The sequence below is a fragment of the Arvicanthis niloticus genome, chromosome 24 (genome assembly GCF_011762505.2).
Source record: "Arvicanthis niloticus isolate mArvNil1 chromosome 24, mArvNil1.pat.X, whole genome shotgun sequence".
Classification (NCBI taxonomy): domain Eukaryota; kingdom Metazoa; phylum Chordata; class Mammalia; order Rodentia; family Muridae; genus Arvicanthis; species Arvicanthis niloticus.
In genome coordinates, this window is record NC_133432.1 from 8,567,278 (window position 1) to 8,587,735 (window position 20,458).

Here is a 20,458-nt window from a genome sequence, read left to right on the forward strand (position 1 = left end):
AGTACTGCTGAGGGCTAGCCTGATACATCCTTACAGATCAACCTCACCCTAGCTTAACACCAGCCCAGAATGAGGCAGCACCCACCGCAGGACATGTTTCCTTTCCCTTGGCTTATCAATAGGTCCTTAGGCATGTGTATGTTTGTATGCATGCATGAATATATGTATGTGCATGTATGCACATGTGTATTTATGTACATATGTGTTTACACATGTGTGTCTACCTGTGTGTGTGTGTTTATTGACATCCTATATGGTTTATCTGAAGGAGGACATCCAAATTCTCATTAGCCACACCAAAAAAAAAAAGAAAAGCCATGTATCATTTAAATTGAGGGCCAATATTGTCAAATATTAAAAATCTGTACCAAGCAAGAACGTAAGAGAAGACCCATTCCCAGGATTCCCCCCCACCCCCGCCCACCCCGGCCATCCAGGTCAGGCTTCTACAATCTTCCTCTGTCCTGACTCAGAGCTGAAACTCTTCCTTCCCAGCTGTGGATTCAATCTGAAAAAGTCCAAGTCATCCTCAGCAGGCTGCAGCTGCCAAGTGGGGGGGTTCCACGGTTGCCTGGGGATTCACTATAGGACCCAAAGACTCTGGGATCCCCAAGGCACAGGGTGCCAGCACACCCTGCTGACTTGCAGGGGCGTGGCAGGCTCGGGGTTCTGGCTGGCTGGCGTGGGAGAGATCCCTTCAGCTTGGATCCTTAAAGGCTGCAAATTAGTGACTCAAGAGACTATGAAGTTGATGGTTTGGGGTATTGTTTAAAGGGGGCGCCACTTTTTGTCTTTTGTTTGTATAGGGGGGTGGCTGTGTCTTGTGCTTTTTTTAAGACTTAGGAACTTGAAATCTGTTTTTTAAGAAGGATTGGAGGGAGAAGACCACAAGGCTGTGGCACGGGGCAGAGTGTGGCCTTGTGGCCTTGCAAAGTTCAAACAGATGCAAGCTCACAGGCTAGGTTTTGTTTTCTTTAATAACCGTTCATCTAAAATATAGTACATCTCTGGTCAGAACCTCAATGATCTAGCATCCCAGGATGAGGAACAGTGTTTGGTGACAAGGGTGTGCCCACTGACCTCTGATTTGTAGAGCTTGGGTGCTAGACTATTAGTCCAGGACACACCTGTTCTGACCTCTCCCGTGTAACACTGGTTTCTCTCTCCTCTGTCACTCCCACCTATGCCTGTGCCCAGCTTTTCTCCAGTAGGTTCTCAGGGGGCAAGAGGGCAGGGAGACTCCAGGGACCTAACTAACATTTATTGATTCGTCAAACGGGCGTGCTTACCACAGCCACATGTAAAGGGCAGAGGTCAACTTCTAGGCTTCAATCTCTCCTTCCACTGTGTGGGTTGTAGCGATTAAAACTGGGGTCATCAGGCATGGCGTGGGGATTAAACTCGGGTCATCGTTTGGTGACAGGTGCTTTTACCCACTGAGCCTCTCACAGGCCTAACACAGTTTAGACCCACGTTGTCTGAGGGCAATGCCTTAAGAGCTATGGTAAACTGGTCAGCCTTGTGATAGTCACAGTAATGACAGAGAAGCGTCTCAGTTCAGTGGGACAGCACCTGCCCCATGTGCGAGAGTGGCTCTAGGTCCCATCCTTAGCATCACAAATATATATATTAAGATAGGTAGAAAGATACACAGTCAGACAGACAGCTAACGATAGCCACTTTTATACTTCTACTTAGCTTAATATATCCATAACAGTAGCATTTCCCGATGGAAACAGTATTTTAAATTTATTAATGTGGTAATCGTTGGGAAGCTATCATCAAGGTGGGGAATGGGAGAGTCATGAGTTCAAGGCCATCCTGAGCTAACCTAATAAAAAACTAATTCAGAAAGAAAAGTGACATGTTTTGCAAGCCCTTGAAACCCATGATGCACTTGGACTCTCCCAGAACCCCGTAGCCTCAGTGAAGGAAGCCAACCTACAGCGAGCAGCTGCCAGCTGGGGCCATGTGGCTCACCACCGTCGAATGTGGCTGGTGAATGGAAAACCACCAACCTCACCCCAAAGAGAGTAAGAGAGAGTTTATTTTGGAGCTAAATGTGAGTGAGCAGGGCTTGGGAATAGTGAGACTCAGGTTCCCTGTGTTCCATGGTCTGCCCTGGAGAGGAGCTACGTGAGGTTGTATTAGCTACAGAGCAGAAGAGTCTGAAACTCGTCACTGGACTCATGAGTGAGGGGACAGGTGGACGGTCACAGTAAAGCCGAGGGGGCTACTACAGATGTCATCTGGTGACATCCTTAGCTTCTGGACACATGGAGCCAGTGGTTGGCTAAGAATACTTTTTAAAGTTTTGATAGTCACAAGGACATTGGGTCCAACATGGGAGTGGGGGATGGGAAGAGACGATTTGACTCTGATCTGCAACATTCCAACTCTTCATATCCTCAGCGTTCATTCAGTCTGTAGACCTTTAATACAGAAACACACGCTCTCTCCCGCTCTCCCTCTCTCCCTCCTCACTCCTCACTCCCCCCTTCTTCCTGGGAACTTCAGATACCTGCATTTCAATCTGAGTTCACAACACCACCGAATGTGCTCTTCCCCACCCCCACCAGACCCTGTGTTTCAATGAACAAGCTACATAGGGGATCTCAATGGCTCTTCTTCATGCCAGTCTAGAAATGGAAAATCCCAACAAGCCAAGACAAACGACGCCTCCCTCAGAGCAGCTTACATTCTCCTGGCATGATCTTGATCAGCACTGGGCTGAAACGGGAGCCCGCAGTAGAGGAGAGATAGGGTGCCATTGTGTCTGAGATGGGCATTCAGACTGGGTCTAACCCTGACTATTAAACTTCCCCGGAGTCTCCCTTCCCTCTCATCCTCATAAAAGTCTAGTGATAACTTAGCTGAACAGAGAGTAGAGTTTAACCTTCCCAAAAACAAAGCACAAAACACCACCACCACTGAAACCAGAAAAATAACACAGGACACTTGTGAGCATGAGTGAGTCAGTATTCCTCTGGAAGCCTCAAGCATCAAATCCCATGGGGAGGGCGTGGCACCTTTCCTAGCCAAGAGCTTCTCTCTGGCTGCCACCTCCAACAGTCAGCCACTTACTCCCTCAGAGCAAGGAGCAAGGTAAAAGAAAGAAACTCAACATGAAGAAATCAAGTGTGGTTTCCATGGTATGCACTCTGTGTGTGTGTACATGCGTGTGCGTGTGTGTGTGTGTGTGTGTGTGTGTGTGTGTGTGTGTGTGTGTGTGTGTATTGAGATTTATTAGGGATCTCAGTTCCAGAGCATAGAGACAACCTGACAGACCATTCAGCCTAGCTTCTATCTCCCTGCGGATGGTGCTTTCACAGTGACCAGAGTCCTCAGTATCATCTGCAGGAGAGTGTCCTAGGATCCCCTTAGAGATTGACACAAAAAGACACTGATAGAGCAGGAAAAAAAAAAAAAACAAAAAAACAAAACCCCACATACTGATTAAAACCTAGGGTGCCCAAATCATCATGTTACATAATAATAACCAGAGACCAAATTTTCTGAGTGCCAGGCCTCTCTGGGGGCATGTTGCCCCATTGTTTTCTGTGCCTTTGAATTCTACAGATTAATGATGGGATGGCTGCTACTCAGAAGCCATTTTACAGATAAGGGAACTGAGGCTCAGGGGAAGTAAGGACAAATAAGTGTCCCTGTGAGCATCTACCTGCAACTTGACCTTTAACCTCGACCCCTGATCAGGATAAGACCAGCTCATGATGGAAGATGCAAGTGGCTTTTTTGATGGAAAAGGAGACCCAGAGGTTGTGGGGTTAAGACTGTGACAGATACTGGGAGGAGTGGCTCAGGTGGTAATCACAGCTCCTCAAGAGGCTGAGGTGGGAGGAGAGCAAGTTCAAGGCCTCCCTGAACTGCAAACCGAGTTAAAGTTCAGTGTGGGCGACTTCACCAGACCCTGTCTCAAAATAAAAATTCAGAAGGTTGGGGATGTCATTCCGTTCCCAGTACTACATGAAAGAAGGAAGGGAAGGAGGAAGGAAGGAGAGAAGTATAGGGAGAGGGAGGGAGGAAGAAGAAGATAGATCCTAGCTTCCCAAGCTTCATCCAAGAGCCCCACTTATTTCTAGACGACAGCAGAGACAGAGGCCAAGCCGAGCATGGCTGAAGGTGGACAACATTGTAACACTTCTTTGTTTCTGGTTGTTCTTGAAGTAAGTCCGCATGCACGGCTTAGAACAGACCACACTAGACCAAATGGTTTCAAGTGGGGTTTATTCAGGAGAGAGGGCAAAGATGGGGTGTGGGGAAGAAGAGGAAGAAGATGAAAGAAGAGAGAGAGGCCAGGGGGTTCTGCCTGTTTTATATGGGTGGTGATGTAGCTTCTCCCAGGGGAAGGTGGGAAGTAGCCAGGTGGATTCTGGGAATGTATGGCGGTTGCCCTGGCAACAATGTGGGGGTCACCTAGATGTGATGTCATTGGACTCGGAGCCTGATACCAACATTTCTCTCTTAAGCAAGGCCCACAAAGGTCAAGCCTATGCTCTCTCTCTCCTTTACTAAGGTCTAGCCCAAGCCAGCATTTGTAACAAATAAACTTAGTTAGGGTCCTTGCCTCCCCTTCCAGACCCTTCTTTCATTAAAGTATGGAGCTCAGAAGCAAATGTAGACCCTGGAGAGACCTATGGCTGTGGCTTGGTCCCTGGAAGACCAGGAGCTTATTGAATACTAAGGAAACAAGAGAGGAAGGAAGAAGCCATTCTCCTAGACAAGGAAGGGCTTGGTGGTCCTGGGCACTTTTCCCTACAAACCGGAGCCTGGGCAGCAAGATGCTAAAAAATACTCAGGCTGCTGACACGAGGGCCATACACAGCAGAGAAATGCCACAGCGTGAGGGCAATGCTTGAATACACAGAAACACACACACAGAGCAGCACCAGATGGAGGCAGCCCGGGCTGGGCCAGGGATTCGTTACTCCCCAACCCACACAGAGCGGCTGGTGGGGTTACGTAATGCAAGCTGCAAAAACACTAACCAGCCTCCTTCAAGGGATCCTGGTGTTGTGGGGGGCGGGAGGGGGAACCTCCTTTGAAAGGCAGGTGGGGCCTTTGCAGTCGTCAACTGTTCTCAGAGGCAGTGGGCACTTGTGTCAGCTGACTCAGCCTTTGGGGTGGCCCTGGGAAGTTGCAGAGAGGGAAAAGCGAGATGCTTCAGCTTGTTAGTCATGAGGGCGGATGGGTGTCCCTCCTTGTGTGAAGGCATGGTGGGGATACTGTAAGGAGGAGTCTAGTCATATGGAGAGAACTGGGGCTTTGGAGGGGAGGAGAGAAATGGATGAAAAGATTGGCTTGCTGACCTCCCACCCATCTCTCATCCATCTCCCACCCCCCCACAACCCCACACCCATCCCTCACCCATCCCCACCCACCTCATCCATCCCCCACCCATTCCCCACCTATCTCCCATCCATCTCCCATCCCCCCACAGCCCCATACCCATACCCCTTCCCCACCCCACCCCACAACCCCATACCCATCCCCTATCCATCCACCACAAAGGATCACCTGTCACAGCCCGCAGCTTTCCTGACACACAATTCCCCGAACTTACCTGGTCTAAGCTGTTACTACCACCCTACAGCTGGGTCTATGTTGGCCTTTGGCACCCCAAACCCAAATCCCTACACTGGGACAACTGACAGTTTGAAAACTGACCACATTTTAAAATAAATATGGAACAGTGAACATATATGTGGAAAGTAATCAGCAGGTAACTTTCAAAGTTCAGACTTGAAAGTGAAGCTGGCCTATTCCTCCTCCATCCACTTCCGCGTGACCTTGAAGAAGGTACTGAGCCCTCTTCCAAGTTGGGGCTTCAGGTGTAGGGCTGGGTTTCTGTGCACATCAAAGGAGGAGAAGTAACTGTGGAGAACGGGAAGCATCCAGAAATTGCCGTGTTAGTCCTCACTTTGCTTTTATTCCTTTCCCACGACAGAATATTGATTGAACATGTTACATGCCATTGTTAAGCCCTGAGGGTCGCAGCCGTCTTCCTCATGTTCCCTTGCTGGGGTGTTTCATGTGTTATGTGCGGAGGGCAAACGTATTTGAGCTCTGCGTGTTCCTAGCTCTTTGGTGTTGAAAGCATTCGTACGTAACATGGCGACGTGTCTATCTTTTGAAACGGAAACGGGGCTAAAGGTGAAGAGAATGGCTGTGGGGGTTAGTTGGATACTTCCATCCATGACATTGTGCATTACAGAATCCATATCAGCCCAGTAGTATTTTTATTCTCCGTGCAGAGGTTGATGGGGGAGGCTTCAGGGTGGGGAGCCCAAAGGTTGGTGCCAAAGGAGATTCTGAACTGTGAATGGAAAATGTTTGCAAAACCTGGGATACCAGGGACAGTAACAGTCGGAGCAGTGGCTCCCTTGATGGGAAAGTTAAGAGCCCGAGGGTCCTTACCTTTGAGTCTCTGGGGTTGCCTGGCTGTGTTAGCTGTGGTGTCCCTAAGGAGGCTCTTTGGTCCTTGAGAGCTTTGGTCACGGGGATAAAGCCAGATGACCACCACTAACTGAAAAAGTAGACCAGCCATGCTTCAGGCTTGGCTTCAAGGTTCCCAGGCATCTGTGACTCGGGGTTTTCCATCCTAGCTCTGAGGTATTCGGTGCCTGCTCCCTCTCTTTCTTTCTCTTCTCATCCACTCTCTTCTTCCTCCTGCTCAGCTCCAGGTAGGAGCCCCAACATTACCTCTGCATCTGAAAAGCCGGTGACCAAGATGCCCAGAGACTAGTTCCCATGTTTGTGCGTCACAGCCATCAGACACAGAAGCCTCCAGTCTTCCTGACTTGTTGCTTAGGGACGCATCCCATTGCCGCTCCTGACGTCTGCCTGGTCAACCTTGACTTCCTTAGAGAATAAGGAAGGGGGCGGGGACACATGAAATCATGCCACCCAAGGCCAAACGGCAATGAGCAGGTGACGCCAAGTTGACGTCAAAGACAGAGGCGACAGAAACTCTGCAGCCGGCTCTTGCCCCAGTGTAGCTCAGGTTCCTGCCGGAGTCATCTTAGCTTGGAGGCCTTCTGAAGGACACAGAAACCATGGAAGAGCACACATTTGGGGTTCAGCAGATCCAACCCAACGTCATTTCTGTTCGTCTCTTCAAACGCAAAGTGGGAGGTCTGGGCTTTCTGGTGAAGGAACGGGTCAGCAAACCTCCCGTGATCATCTCAGACCTGATTCGAGGAGGTGCCGCCGAGCAGAGCGGCCTTATTCAAGCCGGAGACATCATTCTCGCAGTCAACGATCGGCCCCTGGTGGACCTCAGCTATGACAGCGCCCTGGAGGTTCTCAGGGGCATCGCCTCCGAGACCCATGTGGTCCTCATTCTGAGAGGCCCCGAGGGCTTCACTACGCATCTAGAGACCACCTTCACAGGGGATGGAACCCCCAAGACCATCCGGGTGACCCAGCCCCTGGGTCCCCCCACCAAAGCCATCGATCTGTCTCACCAACCGTCAGCCAGCAAAGACCAGCCTTTAGCAGTAGACAGGGTCACAGTTCCCGGTAATGGACCTCAGCATGCCCAAGGCCATGGGCAGGGAGCTGGCTCAGTCTCCCAGGCTAATGGTGTGGCCATTGACCCCACGATGAAAAATGCCAAGGCCAACCTCCAGGACAGTGGGGAACAGGATGAACTGCTCAAAGAGATAGAACCTGTTCTAAGCATCCTCAACAGTGGGGGCAAAGCAGTGAGCAGAGGGGGACCAGCCAAAGCCGAGATGAAAGACACAGGAATCCAGGTGGACAGGTAAGCTGCACAAGTGTGCAAGTGTGTGCTCGTGTGTAGGCGTGCATGTGGGGGCTCCAACCGACAACCTAGGAGCCAGCCTCCCCACCCACCCACATGGCTTGGCTATACCCTTTATCGCTCCCTAAAAATCCCAGTCCCGCATGGTGAGTGAGCCACCATTTGAGGATACAGTTTCCTTGAGTCATGAATGACCACGGTCCAGGAAACTGTGTCTTTACATGTTTGTCCCATGTATGTTCCCAGAGTCCCATAAGGTGGGATGTGGGAAAGATGTGTCACGACCGGGGGTCCAGGGAGATGGAGGTGGCCTTAGAGGGACTTACAGGGCATGTGCATGGAGTTCAATAGGCATGTGACATATTGTGAGCAGGAAAGAGCTGAATTCTGACCCCTGTTCCACGTTCTCCTCTCTGTGGTCAGTGGAGGACAAGGGAGGCTTCCAAAGAGGGGAAAGGAACCCAGAATCAGCTGCAACACCCATAAATCACAGTCTTCAGTATTGTACCCTGGGTGGGGGTATGGGGGTTAGATTCTTAGCACTAGGAATGTCCCCTCCTGTTGCCCCAAACTGCTGCTTTTGGAATCTCTGGTGGAAGGGATCTGACCAAACTCTGGGCGATGCCAGCTCCTTCTGAGGGAGGAGAGAGCAGCTGGCCCCGGCCGAGGGTTGTGTGCCCAGCAATTAGGGAATTCCCTCTGCCTCTTCTGCCGTCAAACCCTAAAGCAGCCCACCGCATCCTGCCAAGATGGAGCTGAGTCTGCTCCAAATCCAAACCCTGAGTGCATCTGAGGTACCCACCGAGCCTATGCTGTGAGCCTGGGCTCCAGGGTTACATCTGTTATGCTTATGACACAAGCTGGTCCTACTCAGCCCACCATATTCCTCGGTAGAAAAGTTCAGAGAGTTTTAAATGAGATTGTCTTAGCGGGTGTGGTGGAGTCCCCAGGCCAAGGGCAGCTGGCATCAACCTGATCAATGTCTCATGCCTCTGACAGTGATTTGTAACTGGGTCTGAGTCTGTGGGTGCAAGAACCCCTTGGGTTTTCGCTCAAGCACACTTGCACTCCTGAACCCTATGTGTGATGTGGGTTCACCCCCAGAAGACCCACAGTGGGTGCCGGGTCCCCCCCACCATGTGGCTAACATGACCCTGTCCCTCCCGTGACACAGAAGAACACAAAGTTGCCATACAGAATATAAGGTTCTTGGCGTGGCGTTAGTGGTATAGGGACAAGCATGGCTGCCGTCCAGAAGAGGGTGTGTTAGTGTAGTTACAGAGTAAGGGGGACTGCAAAAGAAGCATACACTCCACTCCATAAAAGCTCTCACCTGCCTCTCTCCAAGGAGGCACGGGAAGGGTGACATAGGACATTGCCGCACACCCATTTTTTTCTAGCTTGAGAATGGCTCTGTACAAATTCTCTCCCATTACGGTACCCAGATCCACCTTGCATGTGAATTCAGCAATGGCTTGGCCAAAAGTCATGGATAAGCTAAGGTTTAAGAGAAAGCCACCCAGGAAGGCTTAGAACCCTGGGAAGTCACCCACGGGAATAGGTTCTAAGGATCAGGTATGTTTCTTTAAGGATATCTTAGCTTGGTGGCTCGTACTCATATGGCACCTTGTCCACCTTCCTAGCCTGAAGCTGGTGTATGGTTGATACGGCCTGACCCTCCTTGATGTTCTTAGATATTTCAGATGTTATAGTTCTACGTACAGTATAAGGGACAGTGTCAGTCTCCTAAGGAGAGCGCCAGCAATCAGCAGTACTGGTATACATGAGGGACCTCAGCCGGCAGGTCAAAGGTGTATGCCTGGACCCTGAACTTCACACACAGGAGTATCAGATATAAACAGGCATAGCTGTGTCAGCTTGGTGTCTCAAGTACCACGGTGGTGTCATTGTTTGTGACACAAGTTCCCGAAATGAGCAATTCTCGATGGGATGACAGATCAATCTGGCTTCGTTTGATGTGCCTGGTTGTGTAGGCTCACACCCGGAAGATGAAAGCTATCAGTATGCATAAGACAGGGCCCCAAAGCTCCTACCTGCTGTGTGGTTATTGAGACCCTTTGTCCTTAGGTGGCTCTTGTCCTTGGCATAGTAGGTCCTTCTGTCTCCAGATGGTACCACCTCCACGATGCAAGGAGCACCTCTGAATTCAGAGAGCTACAGCCCAAGGTGTCCCCACCCACTGCCATGCAGCCTCCTGAGGGCTGAAATCAAACCTCAAAGTCAGTGTCCTGAATCAAGAACTCAAAGTCCAAAGTCACATTGTCCTTGGGGTCAGTCTCACACTGGTGTCCCTGAGACCATCACAGCAGTGCACACAGCACTAGCTTGTATTCCCAGTGACCTCCCTGACCAGATGCCACTTGAGAGTGAGGATTGAAACTGGCGACTTGGAGGCTAGATGAATGGTTGCCACCCTGAGCCACTTGGGAGACAGTGGAGTAACCTGCCCAGATCCCACATCCAGGGTACACTCAACTAGCAAGTGACTCCAAAGGCCACGGGGAGCAGCACTCAGTTGCTAGTTCCGGATGCTGCCTGTCTCAGCTTTGTGGTCCTTCATTCCTCTTGTGAGTAGACACTAAGTTCCCTGCTGCATCACTGGGGTTTCTGGAACCAAATAAAACATGTCTCTCTAAGAGACAGCCCCATCCCCTCACCCCAGAAGACAGGTGGCCCCAAGAAGTGCTGAAAGGAAGGCGGTAACCCCAGACTTCTAGTACCTCGTGCATTTGAGAGCGGTCACTTTAAATAAAGTGTCAGAGGATATCGAGGTTGCTCAGCTTGCTGCCCTGAGGCAGGGTTCTAAGGAGGCCAAGGTCCCCGGTCCAGCATCCATCTGGAACAGTCGGCCATCCTGGCCCTAATCAGATAACCAACCTGCCCCCCTATACCCTTTTGCAAGGCTCTCTGTGAGTCCCTAAGTGCCTCTTCGGAGGTCATGTAGACGCCGCCGTACAAGTAGGGCACGTGGCTTCAACCCACTTCTCTAAATGAACAAACTGAGGCTCAGAGAGGTAAAGCCACTTAGCAAGGGTCACACAGCCCTGCTTGTAACTGACAGGGCTCTCAGTAAGTGTCTGAAGGGAAGGGAACAAAAGAAGCAGCTTGTGGGGGAAGGGCAGCCTGCAGACCCACCTGCCCACCCCCTGGCTCTGTGACAAACCTGAGTTAGAGGACTGTGTTCCGTGTCCAACTCTGCTGGCCACTCCCAGGGAGGCTGGCCCCATGCTAACATCATTAAGTCAGTCTCTCTTGTTTCTTAAAGTGCCCCATTTCTATGATATCAAACACAAGGATAGAAGATTGTCTGTCCTTTATCCCAGGCCACACAACTAGTGAGCACCCAAACCAGACTCGGGCCCAAGGCTGTGCTCTGCTGTCTCTTAGATGGCTTTCTTGCCTGTGGGGTGTTTGGCTGCTGGCCTCTGGGTGTTTGAGGCTATCAGAATATTTCATCTAAGTTAGAAAGGGAAACTGAGGCCCTGCAGTTCCTCTGGCTTAGAGTAATTAATGTAGATCAAGATGACCAAGACCTGTCATCCTTCAAGATGAGAAGGAAGACATGCACAAGTTATGGAAGAGTCTGTCTGGTGGGTCCTGTGCGCTTCCCAACCCTCCATCCATCACCATGGAAGAGCCGGGATCCCAGGTCCATTCTTCCTGTAGCAGGGCAAGCTGGCCAGCCTGTGTCTGCATAGCTAAGTAGCATTTGTGCATCATTAAAGTGGCCAAGAATGAGCTGGAGTGATGGCTCTGTAACACGAGGACCTGGGTTCAGATCTCAGGCACCCACAAGTCCTAAAGAGATGGCGTTAACCCTGTGCAGTTTGCTGATCAGCCAGTCCTGCTTAGTTGGAGAATTCCACAGCAGGGAGAGACCCGGTCTCAACAAATTGGCCTTTGACCTTCACATACATGTGTGCCCTCATGTATACACACACACACACACATACACACACACATACACACACACACACACACACACACACACACACACACACAGAGTGACCCCTCATCAGGGCTGGCTCCAGGCTGCCTGAGTGGACACACACTGTACACAGCTGAGAGGTCTCTTCCACAAACTTCCATGCCACAACCCAGAGCGACTTCCATTTCCCCCACTCATCAGACACGCGTGTCTTCCCCAATCTGTCCTTCCCTGGGCACGGCTCCTGCCTTGTCCCCTTTCTGTCTTGTCACTTGGACACTCAGCCCTTCATCCTGAATGAGCTATGGAAGAACTCAAACATGTCTAACCCCCCCCCCAAATTGACCTGTCCCCAGCGGGCTTCTCGACGCCTTCCACCCAGTGAAGTTTAGAGCAAGCATAGTCTTGCCCCTGATTTCTGCTCTCAGAGCTGGGCACTCGCCGAGGAAGCTCTCCCCTCCCCAGTCACGTCGGAGACGTGAAGAATAGACAAATAGACATTTGCCGTCATCTCTCACGGTGACTCATGCCAGGGAGGAAATAGGCCAGAGATTTGGGGGGAAGTAGCTCAGGGTGAGGAGAATGTTAGATGGGGGAAGACAGAGGTGCCAGTCATGTGAAAGGCAGGGAGGGGGGACCCTAGCAGGAGGGCACACCGGGAACAGAGGTCCTGAGGCAGGGACCAGGGTGAGAGGTTCAAAGAGATGAAGGAAGACTCCAGGGAATGGAAGGTACATAGTGGGAGGAACTTTCTGTGTGAATACTGAGGTTCAGAGGAGCAGCTTTGATCCTCATGCTTGCAGGCTTTATGCCTCTTGCCTTATTCCCCAAAACACACTGTTTTCAGAGCTGTAGAATTCAGGGATACTGAGGGTGCCTTCACTGAGCAGCACATATGGCTGGCTGTTAACACACACCATGTCCAAGTGGGACAGGACAGATGCTGAGTCTGGCCAATAAGAGTTCTCTGTCCCCTGGTATGCAGACCCAGCCCATATCCCCCAATTTTGTTACCTACTTCCTCTTGCAGGTGTGGGTTTAAGGGTCCTGCCCAGTTTGGGAGTATCCATAACCAGAGTCATGGTGAGCCCCGCGTCTCTTCCCAGTTTCAGAGTTCCTTAACGGAATCCTGTCCCCCACAAAGCAACCTTTACAGCCTACCCTGGTGATTCATATCTGTGATCTTAACATCTGGGAAAGCTGAGGCAGGAGGGGTGGCAAGTTCAAAACCAGCCTGGGCTATACAGTAAGGCTGTCTCAAAAAAGTAAAAAGCAGGGCTAAAGGAGAGAATGTTTGCCTAGCATGCACAACGCCCTTCCTTCAATCCTAGCACCATGTAAACCAGGGTTGATGACCTACAACTGTAATCCCATCTCTCAGGGGGACGAGCAGGAGGCTCACAAGTTCAAGGCCATCCTTGACTACACAGTGGGCTCAAAGGCAGCCTAGGCCCATCTCAAAAAAAGAAACACCTCCTCATTTTTAATAAGACCTCCCCACCAGGGTGACAGCACCCTGATAAAGCGAAGGGAAAAGCTTGGCCGAGACCCTCACATCCCACCTCCATAAATGTAGTCTTTGTATTGACTTGGCCCCCAGCATCTGAGACTAGGAGGAGCAGCAACGAAGAGTTGCTGGCACAGGGCAAGGAGGATGGGAATATCTTAGCCAACTTGTCCATGAAAAGCTGGGGCAGGCTTTCTGCCAAGGCCAGCTGCTCTGTAGCAGCCTCGTCGTCTGCTATCTGCCTCTATCTTCCCTGAGCCTGGCACACAGGCCTGATACACCTGCTCCTTGCCAGGTCCTCAGGCTTGGCCAGTAGTCAGCCATGGGAACTTTCTGAGGAGCCAGACCAGGTTACCTGTCTGTTCTGCGAGAGAATATGGACCTGATTCTTACGTACCCTCTACTGAGGACCTGGTCTAGGCTGTGTGAAGGTTCAGGGGTACTAATCCGATGCTTTATGTGGGCCCCTCTCAGCAGTGTCCACAGAGATCTCTGAGTGTCATCGTGAGGTGTGGTGCTGATACGGTCAACGGGTGGGTGTAGAAGATGGGCATGAATCTCAATGACCCTCAAGGCCTGGGGTAGACCTCACCAAAAGGAAGTCTCTAGCTCAAAAACCTCAACAGTCAAGGCCCAGATAGTTTCAACTTCATCGAGGTGACTCAAGGTAGCCTGGCAGGCCCTGGACTGGAGTGGTGGTGAAATAAAGTCATCCAGCCAGCCTTCCCAGAAGTCACAAGAAAACTGCTCCCTGATTCAGTGTTCGTTCTTTCGTGATAATATAATTAAAAGCCACCAGCATGGCTGCATTTGCCCAGTGGATGCAGTTAGAGCACTGACCTCACTTTCTGGGAGTATCTAACATCTAAATACAAAGTTCTGGGCCTGGTGAGATGACGGGACCCGTAAAGGTGCTTGCTGACAGGTACACATGATGTCTCACACACACACACACGTCACACACATGCACACAAATAGACTTTTTAAATTCAGTGAAATTAAAAAAAAAAATACTACAACTCTTTATGAGTACGTGGTCTAGCCAGATATACCTCCAGGGTCCCCCATGTGATATCCAGGTTCCTCCGGATGCCCAGCTATGACAAGAGCAAAGACCAGCTTTAGCAAGCTTCTCTCTCTGGCTGTGTGATCTTGGACAAGTGGCCTAATCTCTCTGTGCTGCAGCTCCCTTCGTTGTTCAGAAATTAGCATCAGTGTGAGCGTCTTATTGGTGCTGACTGGGTGTCAGGTACACGGGACCTCACGTAGTGGCCAGCAGGGGTGGATATTCGACATACTTCACAGGATGAGTGGAGCCATCACTAGGCTGAGAGCAGACAAAAGGGAACAGAGAAGAGGGGAGAGTGGAGATCAGAGTTGAAAATTAGTGAGATTCTAACCACATAAGACTTGTACTTCTGAAGTGTCTCGTGGCTACATGTGGTCCATACCAGATGGTACAGGCATTGCCCGGGTGGGACAAAGACCCTGAAGGACTAGAAGTCCCTTTGTCCTATCTAATGTGGCTATGAAGGAAGGAGCAAGAAGGTAGGAGAGTCACTAGCAGGTGCCCTCAGCTGAGTGCCAGGAGGGTCCATGCTGTCATTAACTCTCAAGTGACAAAGGGCACCCTGGAGTTGGTTCCATGTCCAGACTTGCCTGGCTTAAGGAACAAAGTCAAGGGTCAGACCTGGTTCTTCCTAGTCCCTACTATAGCATGCTACATGCGTGCCACTGTGAGCAGACACCATGGGATGCTCCAGGAGCCCCCACCATGCAGGTGAACCCTTGGGGTTCACCAGGTCCTCCCCAGCCTCCCCCCATTGGCTGTGAATCACGGGGTGGGGAGGGTCTACTCCTGAATTTGTCCTGAGTGCATGGAAATCAGACAGCTCAGCCCTGATGTTCCCTGGGCTACGTACTAAAAAAATGCTCACTCCCTGCTGGTCACGCATGACTCTAAAATTCATCGTATGTTAGCCAAACCACCCCGGGTGCATTCTTCGAACAAAGGTGTTCATAATGGAAGGAGATGGGGAGGGAGGGAAGGAAGGAAGGAGGGAAGGAGGGAAGGAGGGAAGGAGGGAAGGGAAGGGAAGGGAAGGGAAGGGAAGGGAAGGGAAGGGAAGGGAAGGGAAGGGAAGGGAGAGAGAAAGGAAACCACAAAAGATAGATGTTAAACCCTGAAGCTTCTTCCTGCAGAGTCACAAGACGAGCCACCTCAGAGTTGCCTGGGTGACAGGCCTCACAAATGCTGAGGCTCTGGCTTCATCACCTGTAGCTGAGGATTTAAGAGTCTTGACTTGTCTGCCCCGCCCCTCCCTCCTCCATTATTTTTAATCACAGGAGTGATGTGAGTTAGCAGCCATCACTCAGATCTACTGTCCCGCACTCCTGCTCAGCTTCAGGCTGTAGGCCTCTAGGGAACTCCACTGCCTCTCTGGGCCCTGCTCTCTCATTTGAAACCAAGAGCTGAGAATGGCTGCTGAAGAGGGGATGAAGTAACTGTGTACAAGTACCTGGCACATTACCGACGTCCCCAAATGCATTAACCTCCTCCCCTGTCTGCTGAGGCTCCATTTGTGATCACGTGACGCTGTCAGCGCAGGCACAACAGAGCCGAAATGGAGCTGAGTGACATTTGAAGCAGGCGCTCTACAGTCCTTTCCCTAGTTAATTGCTGCGCAGGTAATCCGTTGACTGGTAAAACGCTGGCCATCAAGAGCCACTCCAGGGACGGTTTGGTGACATTTTAAAGAGGGCGAGACAGAATGTTCCCTATGATGATGTAATCCTCACCCGGCAGAAGGACAGAAGTGGCTGCGACATGGGCCAGAGGCATGGGGAGGAGCCCAGCAAGGTGGGGTAGGCTGGCCCCATCGGAGCAGTGGATAGGGCAATGCACCCAGAACAGGATCTCAGCTCCTGCTTCTGCTTTACTCCAGGTGACAAGCCATGCAGACTGGGGAAGGGGGGAGTCCCCAAAGGTGGAAGGGTAACACAGAGATAGATAAGAACAACCCCCAACCGATGCCTAGGACCAATACCCAGAAGGGACACAAAGTGGCAGAGTGGCCTGAAGTTGGGGACCTGGAGTAACAATACAGTACAATGACAATTAGATACAGGGTCAACATTACAGGATGAGCAGAGAAGCAGCCCTCACAGGAAAGAACAGAGGTGGCCCTGGTATGGTTCAGTCTTCTCCCAGGCTGGCTACCCTATAGGGCCTTGTTGACAGAGCCTCGGCCTGGGCTAGTGTGGTGGTTTGAATATGCTTGGCCCAGAGGGTGGCACTATTATGGCCTTGTTGGAGGAAGTGTGTCACTGTGGGAATAAGCAGAGACCCTCCTCCTAACGACAGGAGAGACGGTCTTTTCCTAGTGGCCTTATGCTGCCATGCTCCCGCCTTGATGATGGACTGAACCTCTGAAGCTGTAAGCCAGCCCCAATGAAATGTTGTCCTTCTAAGAGTTGTCTTGGTCATGGTGTCTGTTCACAGCAGTCAAACCCTAACTAAGACAGCTGGTCAGAAGAAAGGGCAGGGAGGCAGTGGGGCTTCATGGGCAAGAGATCATCTTCTGGAGTGAAGCACAAGCCTGTGATTGACTTGAGCTAATGACTTCCTCTCTGGACCCCAGCTTTCTTGTGTGAGTCTTACCGTGATGATGCTGGTGGTAGTTGTGGTAGTCACAGCGGGCAAGGAAAACGATGATGGTGATGGTCACGGCGATCGTGAGGCTGACGGTTATAGTAACGATAGTGATGATGGTGGTCATGGTGACAGTGAAGACGATAGTGATGCCGATGGTTTGGGTAGCAATGGCGGTCATGGTAGTGATGGTGATTGTGGTGATCATGGTGATAGTGATGGCAATGGTTTGGGTAACAGTGGTGATCATCATGGTGAAGGTCATGATGGAGGTGGTCATGATGGTGATGGTGGTCATGGTGATGAAGATGATGGTGATGGTTTGGGTAGCGATGGTGGTCATGATGGTGATAGCAATGGTTTAGGTGTTGATGGTGATTGTGGTGATGGCGAAGATGGTGATGGTCACGGTGATCGTGACGTTGATGGTTATAGTAACAGTAGTGGTCATGATGGTGATGGTGGTCATGGTGATGACGTTGATGATGGTTATAGTGAGGATGATTTAGGTGGCGATGTTCCTGACGATTAGTGACGATGGTGAGGATGTGGCAAAGATCATGATGGGGACAGCGAACATGTCACTGTGTCACTGGCGTTATGGTGTTAGTGGTGAGCAGGAGGGAAAGCTAGAGGTTTATTTCTGATGGGATTGATAGTGGAGACAGCGGTAGAGAACAAACATGATCCTGGTGGCCTCTACTTACCATAAATGTAAGCAGCAGGCTGGAAGCTGTGGCCTTATCACTCGCCACCAGGGACCTTGGCCCTGGATCAATTATTCTTCCCCCATCAGGGTAAATAATGTGATAGGAATGACCTACAGCGAGGAAGCGATTCTGTCGCTCACGGTTGTAGGGTGCAATCCATCATGGCGGGATCGTCAAGGGAGCAGGAGCAGGAGGCAGCTGGACACACTGTGTGAATGGTCAGGAAGCAGGGAGTGGTGGGTACTGGGGTTCAGCTCCTTTTCTTTACCTTTTTACAGACCATACTCCCTGGGAACAGCCTTGCCCTCGGTCAAGATGGGTCTTTCCATAGGAGTTGACCCATCCAAGATAATTCCCCACAGGCACGACGGGAAGCTCGACTCCCACTTTGTCCTGGACTCTGTGGAGCTAGCAGTAGCTCTAACCTGTATAGCCCCTCATATCTTCTTGCCTCTACCATCTTTAAGCATGCACTGATAACGATGGTGGTTGACCCTCACCCCGCCCCACGGACCTTCTCAAGGGTTAAATGAGTCACACACACATAAAGGGGTCAGGTGACCTTTCAGCTTGTACAGTATTTGTCTTGTAAATATGAGAACCTGGGACGTGGGGGGGGGGGGGTGCATGAACTCAGTGTGGCAGCCCCACTGAAGCCATGGACACCAAGCTTTGCCCAGGAGCCCAGAACTGCTTTCCCTGTGGCACTGGGGGTGGGGAGGGCTCCTAATGAAGATAGGTGGGCCCACAGGCTACACAGAGAGATCAGAGTGAGCTGGGGTTCCGTAGGATTCCCAGGTGAAGGTCACAATCCTGCTGTCAGTCTTTCTCACCCAGCCACCTTGCCTTCCAGAGACCTCGATGGCAAACCGCACAAAGCTCCGCCCCTAGGCGGGGAGAATGACCGAGTCGTCAACGACCTGTGGGGGAAGGGCAACGTCCCTGTGGTCCTCAACAACCCGTACTCAGAGAACGAACAGGTAAGTGGGGTGCTCGCTCTCACTGGGCCCTGAGGTCCCACACTTCTTGGGGTGGAGAAGAGAGGCGGAGAAAAGCATGAGATCCCAGAGGCCTGGCCTGGAAGCTAAGCCGAGAGCACCGGGTCTGAGATGTGAGGATTGGCTTCAAAATCTGGATGTGTCATGGTTACCAGTGTTTGTAAACTTGGAATTGTTTCATATTTTACAGTCCTGTTTCTCCACGTTCTAAAGGCACCAAATAACCATGCTAATACTTTTTTACCCTTCATGGAAACCCTTGAGATCGGCAATAGTGTGTGTGTGTGTGTGTGTGTGTGTGTGTGTGTATGTATGTGTGTATGTTCCAACTCTTGCATATAAACAGACAAATGGCCCTCAGGTTACTTTCGGGCCTTTTGAATGGGGGGGGGGGGGGAGGGGGATCCTATTGATGTGCTATGTGCCTTGACCAAAAGCTACTCGGGAAGAAAAGGGTTGGTTTATTTCACTTTAGAACCCCAGATAACAGTCCATCCCTGAAGGAAGTCAGGGCAGAAGCTCAAGCAGGGCAGGAACCTGGAGGCAGGAGCTGACGCCGAGGCCATGGAGAGGTGCTTCTTACTGGCTTGCTCCCCATGGCTTGCTCAGCCTGCTTTCTTCTAGAACCCAAGACCACCAGCCTAGGGATGGCTCCACCCACAGTGGGCGGGGCCCTCCCTCATTAATCATGAATCAAGCAAATGTCCAGTCGGGTGGAGATATTTTCGTAATTGAGGTTTCCTCTTCCCGAGTGATTCTTAGCTTGTGTCAAGTTGACACAAAATAAGCCTAGACAGAGGGCCTAGTTCTTTTTTTTTTTTTTTCACAACTTTATAATATTCCACTGTGAGGGCTATGCCATCCTTTATTGAATAAGTCATTCGTAACAGACACTTGGGTCTTTGGCTGTAACCATGTGGCATTGTCTAGATATTTCATTTGACATGTGAATAGGCTTTAACCAGGAAGGAGAGAAAAAAAATTTCTAGAAGTGTTAAAGTTGAGTCAAAAGTCATTTACATTTACAACCCAGTGGCTGTACCCATCTTACCAGAGAAGTGCCAGGGGGTGGGGGTGGGGCTGTTTGCCCACAGCCTCGCCAGCTCCATCTGTTACCCAGTGTTTCAGTCCTTGCCAGTCTGCTGAGATGTGTGCTGACAGCTGAGTCACCATCCCTTTCTAAGAGCGCCTCGGTTTGGCTGGAGATCAGCAGTCTCGTCTCTCTTGCCCAGGCAGCTGATGGACCAGGCCAGAGTGACCCTTGAAAAGAGTCCATGTTTCCTACCAACCCTTCCTCACCCCCTAGCAGCAGGAGTGGGGTGATTCATGGGATGTCTGGAAAAGAGGAAGCTGCACCCCCTTTTCTCGGCACCTGCACACAAACGGAGCCTTTCAGTCCATCTGAGCCAGGACTCTGGGCCTTTCTGCAAGGCTTCAGGAGAGGTTGAGCCAAGCCTGAGCCACAGGGCAAGTGGCATTCCTTGGCTGCTGCTGGCTACCAAGGAAGCAGGGGGTGTGGGAAGTTCCATGATCCTCCTGGCTGATTCTCCCTGGCCTGTGACAACCAGGAATGTTTGTGGATGGATATCATTAAACTGTCCTCAAAAAATCAAGGCCACATTGGAGCTGGGGTGGGCACAGTAGTTAAGCATGTGCCTAGCAAGTGGGAGGCCCTGGATTCCACCCCAGCAAACCAACATAAGCAAACTGAGCCCACACACAGGTCTCTTGTTCACAGACAATAAAACAAACTACTGTGATCTTTAAAAATTTCTTCAGGAAGCCGGGCAATGGTGGCGCACGCCTTTAATCCCAGCACTTGGGAGGCAGAGGCAGGCAGGCAGATTTCTGAGTTCGAG

General features: G+C 51.0%; 1 protein-coding gene across 3 annotated transcripts in view; it reads left to right on the forward strand.

Moving 5' to 3' along the window:
• Nos1 (nitric oxide synthase 1) overlaps window positions 1-20,458 on the forward strand; it is a 177,641-nt gene that overhangs the window by 79,802 nt on the left and 77,381 nt on the right. For all 3 annotated transcript variants that reach the window (XM_076922586.1, XM_076922585.1, XM_076922587.1), the window contains exons 2-3: window positions 6,696-7,783; window positions 18,455-18,581. In XM_076922586.1, coding sequence (XP_076778701.1) covers window positions 7,074-7,783; window positions 18,455-18,581 — 837 coding nt within the window. In that variant the 5' untranslated portion in view covers window positions 6,696-7,073. The remainder of the gene's footprint in view (window positions 1-6,695; window positions 7,784-18,454; window positions 18,582-20,458) is intronic.